Source organism: Heterodontus francisci, chromosome 3, assembly GCF_036365525.1.
Source record: "Heterodontus francisci isolate sHetFra1 chromosome 3, sHetFra1.hap1, whole genome shotgun sequence".
Lineage (NCBI taxonomy): Eukaryota > Metazoa > Chordata > Chondrichthyes > Heterodontiformes > Heterodontidae > Heterodontus > Heterodontus francisci.
In genome coordinates, this window is record NC_090373.1 from 56,306,339 (window position 1) to 56,312,338 (window position 6,000).

At 45.6% G+C, this 6,000-nt stretch overlaps 1 protein-coding gene across 1 annotated transcript in view; it reads left to right on the forward strand.

Annotated features, from left to right (window-relative positions):
• Positions 1-6,000, forward strand: part of LOC137356489 (probable E3 ubiquitin-protein ligase RNF144A-A) — a 95,945-nt gene that overhangs the window by 64,372 nt on the left and 25,573 nt on the right. Inside the window, 3 exon segments of the mRNA XM_068022376.1 lie at positions 1,004-1,011; positions 4,981-5,107; positions 5,109-5,130. Of these exon segments, the coding sequence (XP_067878477.1) occupies positions 1,004-1,011; positions 4,981-5,107; positions 5,109-5,130 (157 nt within the window).

A 6,000-nucleotide genomic window follows, 5' to 3' on the forward strand; every position in this document is an offset into this window, starting at 1 on the left:
AGTTCTACACCAATAAAGTCAACTTTTACATAGAATGTACTGCACAGAAATCGGCCATTTGGCCCAACTGGTCTACGCTGATGTTTATCCTCCGCTTGAGCCTCCTCCCACTCAAATTACTACTTCCCACTCTGCCCACATATCCCTCCATTCACCCTCATGTATGCATCAAGCCACCCCTTAAAGGTGTCAGTGAATACTTGCAAACATCAAGGGAATCAGGCCTGCAAGCCACAAGTTCAATTCCTGGACAGTGCTAAAGTAGCCAGACTCTCAGGAATGTTGTAATTGGTTTCAGTCCTCCCTGCGTCCGCCTCCCCTGCCCCACCCTTGCCCTTCCAGGCAAGGCAAATAAAGAAGCTTCCAGTGGTTAGCAACGCATATGGGATCTTGGGCTTCACAAATAGAGGTATTGAGTACAAAAGTTAAGAAAGTTATGTTGAATCTTTATAAAGCTCTGGTTAGGCCCCAACTAAAGTATTGCTTCCAGTTCCGGTCACCACACTTTAGAAAAGATGTGAGGCTCCTTGAGAGAGTACAGAGGCGATTTACCAGAATGGTTCCAGGGATAGGGATTTTAGTTGCAAGGTTAGGTTGGAAAAGCTGGTGTTCTCCTTGGCCATTACGGAGACGTGGATATCACAGGGGCAGGAATGGATGTTGGATGTTCCAGGGTTTAGATGTTTCAAAAGGAATAGGGAGGGAGGTAAAAGAGGTGGGGGAGTGGCATTGTTAATCAGGGGTAGTATCACAGCTGCAGAAAGGGAGGTAGTCGAGGAGGGTTTGTCTACTGAGTCATTATGGGTGGAAGTCAGAAACAGGAAAGGAGCAGTCACTTTATTGGGAGTTTTCTATAGACCCCCCAGTAGCAGCAGAGACATGGAGGAACAGATTGGGAGGCAGATTTTGGAAAGGTGCAGAAGTAACAGGGTTGTTGTCATGGGTGACTTCAACTTCCCAACTATTGATTGGAACCTCCTTAGTGCAAATAGTTTGGATGGAGCAGTTTTTGTCAGGTGTGTCCAGGAAGGTTTCCTGACTCAATATGTAGATAGGCCGACTAGAGGGGAGACTATGTTGGACTTGGTGCTTGGCAACGAACCAGGCCAGGTGGCAGATCTCTCGGTGGGAGAGCATTTCGGTGATAGTGATCACAACTCCCTGACCTTTACTATAGTCATGGAGAGGGACAGGAGCAGACGGGATGGGAAAATATTTAATTGGGGTAGGGGGAATTACAATGCTATTAGGCAGGAACTGGGGAGCATAAATTGGGAACAGATGTTCTCAGGGAAATGCACGACAGAAGTGTGGAGGTTGTTTAGGGAGCACTTGCTGCGACTGCTGGATAGGTTTGTCCCGATGAGGCAGGGAAGGGATGGTAGGGTGAAGGAACCTTGGATGACAAGAGATGTGCAACAGCTAGTCAAGAGGAAGAAGGAAGCTTACTTAAGGTTGAGGAAGCAAGGATCAGACAGGGCTCTAGAGGGTTACAAGGTAGCCAGGAAGGAACTGAAGAATGGACTTAGGAGAGCTAGAAGGGGACATGAAAAAGTCTTGGCGGGTAGGATTAAGGAAAATCCCAAGGCGTTCTACACTTGTGAGGAACAAGAGGATGGCCAGACTGAGGGTAGGGCCGATCAGGGATAGTGGAGGGAACTTGTGCCTGGAGTCGGAGGAGGTAGGGGAGGTCCTAAATGAATACTTTGCTTCAGTATTCACTAGTGAGAGGAACCTGGTCGTTTGTGAGGACAGCATGGAACAGGCTGATATGCTCGAACAGGTTGAGGTTAAGATGGAGGATGTGCTGGAAATTTTGAATAATATGAGGACAGATAAGTCCCCGGGGCCAGACGGGATATATCCAAGGATATTACGGGAAGCGAGGGAAGAGATTGCTGCGCCTTTGGCGATGATCTTTGCGTCTTCACTGTCCACTGGAGTAGTACCGGATGATTGGAGGGTGGCAAATGTTGTTCCTTTGTTCAAGAAAGGGAATAGGGATAACCCTGGGAATTATAGACCAGTCAGTCTTGCGTCGGTAGTGGGCAAATTATTGGAGAGGATTCTGAGAGACAGGATTTATGATTACTTGGAAAAGCATAGTTTGATTAGAGACAGTCAGCATGGCTTTGTGAGGGGCAGGTCATGCCTCACAAGCCTTATTGAATTCTTTGAAGATGTGACAAAACACATTGATGAAGGAAGAGCAGTGGATGTGGTGTATATGGATTTTAGCAAGGCGTTTGATAAGGTTCCCCATGGTAGGCTCATTCAGAAAGTAAGGAGGCATGGGGTACAGGGAAAGTTGGCTGTCTGGATACAAAATTGGCTGGCCCATAGAGGTCAAGAGGGTGGTAGTAGATGGAAAGTATTCAGCATGGAGCTCGGTGACCAGTGGTGTTCCACAAGCATCTGTTCTGGGACCTCTGCTCTTTGTGATTTTTATAAATGACTTGGATGAGGAAGTGGAAGGCTGGGTTAGCAAGTTTGCCGATGACACGAAGGTTGCTGGAGTTGTGGATAGTGTGGAAGGCTGTTGTAGGTTGCAACGGGACATTGACAAGATGCAGAGCTGGGCTGAGAAGTGGCAGATGGAGTTCAACCTGGAAAAGTGTGAAGTGATTCATTTTGGAAGGTCGAATTTGAATGTGGAATACAGGCTTAAAGACAGGATTCTTGGTAGTGTGGAAGAGCAGAGGGATCTTGGGGTCCATGTCCATAGATCGCTCAAAGTTGCCACCCAAGTTGATAGGGTTGTTAAGAAGGCGTATGGTGTGTTGGCTTTCATTAACAGGGGGATTGAGTTTAAGAACCGCGAGGTTATGCTGCAGCTCTATAAAGCCCTGGTTCGACCACACTTGGAATATTGTGTTCAGTTCTGGTCGCCTCATTATAGGAAGGATGTGGAAGCTTTAGAGAGGGTGCAGAGGAGATTTACCAGGATGCTGCCTGGACTAGAGGGCATGTCCTGCGAAGAAAGATTGAGGGAGCTAGGGCTTTTCTCATTGGAGCGAAGAAGGATGAGAGGTGACTTGATAGAGGGGTACAAGATGATGAGAGGCATAGATGGAGTGGATAGTCAGAGACTTTTTCACAGGGTGGAAAGGGCTATCACCAGGGGACATAATTTTAAGGTGATTGGAGGAAGGTTTCGGGGAGATGTCAGAGGTAGGTTCTTTACACAGTGGTGGGTGCGTGGAATGCGCTGCCAGCGGTGGTAGTAGAAGCAGACACATTAGGGGCATTTAAGCGACTCTTGGATAGGTACATGGATGATAGTAGAATGAAGGGTAGGTAGTTACTTAGATCTTAGAGTAGGTTAAAGGTTCGGCACAACATCGTGGGCTGAAGGGCCTGTACTGTGCTGTACTGTTCTATGTTCTGTGTTCTTTTTAACAAAGCAGATTCGGGGGAGATTTGATAGAGGTGTACAAGATTATGACAGGCTTAGATAAGGTAGACAAGGAAAAACTGTAAATTGATGGTACAAGGACTAGGGGACACAGATTGGAGGTTTTGGGCGAGAGATGCAGGGGAAATGTGAGGAAGAACTTTTTTACACAGCGAGTGGTAATGACCTGGAACTCGCTGCCCACGAGGGTGGTGGAAGTGGAAACAATCAATGATTTCAAAAGGAAATTGGATGGGCACTTGAAGGAAATAAACTTGCAGGGCTAGGCAATTGAGCAGGGGAATGGGACTGACTGGACTGCTCCGTGGGGAGCTGGCATGGACTCGGAGCTGAATGGCCATCTCCTGTGCCAAATTTGGCTCTCTGACTTTAATTCCCAATCCTGATTGCTTTCTCATGCACCCTACTGGAAAATGCATGTGTGAATATCGGGCTTGCCTATAATGCTGCATACGATAGAATAACGTGCCATAAATCATTATGCAGCCTCACACTTGAAGAATGTACCCGTGGAACCAGACCCTAGGAGGAGTCGGGCGGCGCGATGGTTAGCACCGCAGCCTCACAGCTCCAGCGACCCGGGTTCGGTTCTGGGTACTGCCTGTGTGGAGTTTGCAAGTTCTCCCTGTGACTGCCGGGTGCTCCGGTTTCCTCCCACAGCCAAAGGTTTGCAGGTTGATAGGTAAATTGGCCATTGTAAATTGCCCCTAGTGTAGGTAGGTGGTAGGAGAATTGAGGGAAGGTGGGAATGTGGTAGGGAATATGGGATTGATGTAGGATTAGTATAAATGGGTGGATGATGGTCGGCACAGACTCGGTAGGCTGAAGGGCCTGTTTCAGTGCTGCATCCTTCTCTGACTGTGAATGTTGAGGAGAAAAACTTTTGGAACTCAATTTTAAAAAGAAATAGGATGGGGGAGAATGGAAAAATCAAGGTGGTTGCTGTAATATTTAAAATCCCTTTTTATTGGGTTTCCTCTTGGAACCCTTTGTTCATCCCTTTCTCAGTGCCTGCTTAAATGGATAATAAATAATTGAATTGTGTTTCAGAGTAAACATACACTTGGTAACGGCAATGGTAATACGGGTAACTGGCTGCAAAGGCATATAAAGCAGCAGCACTGTCCATTAACAATTATGTGAGTGTAAAATGCAGATCTAAATATTAAATGTTCCAGCTGGTTCAAACTTTAAGGTTGAACTGAGCAATAGGAGCTTGTACTGAAGTAAGGAGACAGCCTTTCCTGAGTGAAGAAGAAACAGAAAGACTTGTATTTATCTAGTGCCTTATCACATCCTCAGGGCATCCCAAAATGCTTTACAGCCAATTAATTACTTTTGATACATACCTGCAATTGTATAGGCAAGCTTAACTGAAATTACACACACAAATGTCCTACAAAGAGCAGTATGAATGAATGGTCAGGTAAACCATTAGCGGCGGTGTTGGTTGAGGGAGGAACGTTGGCCAGGATACTGGTAGTAACTCTTCGACTAGCACAGTGGGATCTTTCATGTCACTTGAACGTGATTTTTTTTTTTTTAATGATTTTTTTTCCACCCAGTTCATTTCTTTGAAAATGATGAGGAGGAGGATGTTCCAATCAAACGCTGTCCAAAGTGCAAAGTCTATATCGAAAGAGATGAAGGATGTGCACAAATGATGTGTAAAAACTGCAAACATGCCTTTTGCGTATTGCCTGGAATCACTTGATGTAAGTGAATTAGCATTTCTTTTTTTAAAAAAAGAAAGAAGCACATGGGTGTGCACATTGAGATATATCAGGCCATATTTCCCATTATCACATTGTGAGGATCTCATTTAGGAAATAATTTAATATATATTTCATGCGATTGATCTGCAGTAAGTACTAAATACAACTGTTTACCCATTATTGCATTTTAAAAAGGTCTCACCACAACAACGACCCAAACAACAACAATACACATTGATATAGCACCTTAACTGTGCGGAGTTTGCAAGTTCTTCCTGTGTCTGCTTGGGGTTTTCGCCGGGTGCTCCGGTTTCCTCCCACATCCAAAGACTTGCAGGGTGATAGGTAAATTGGCCATGTAAATTGCCCCTAGTTAAGGGAGGTGATAGGGAATATGGATTACTGTATGGTTAGTATGAATGGGTGGTTGTTGGTCGGCACAGACTCGGTGGGCCGAAGGGCCTGTTTCAGTGCTGTATCTCTAAATAAATAAAAAGTAAAAAATTAACTAGGAAAACATCCATTGTACTTCAGTGGTGTAACCAAAACCACAAGGAAAACCAAAGAAAGAGATATTTGGAGGAGTGGCCAAACATTTGGTCAGAGGTTGGTTTTGAGGGAGGGGAGAGGCTTGGGGTATTCTGGAGGAGTTCCAGAGCATGGTTTCACATGCATTCTGGATAGTGCTGAAGTAGCCAGCACTACCTCACCACCACCTCTTACAGTCCCTGCACTGTCCTCTGATTTGTCACGCTGATTGTCCAACATCCAGGATTGGATGAGCAAAGAATTCTTCCAATTAAGTGTTAGGAAGACTGAAGCATTGTCTTTGGCCTTGCCACAAACTCTGTTCCCTATCCATAGACTCTC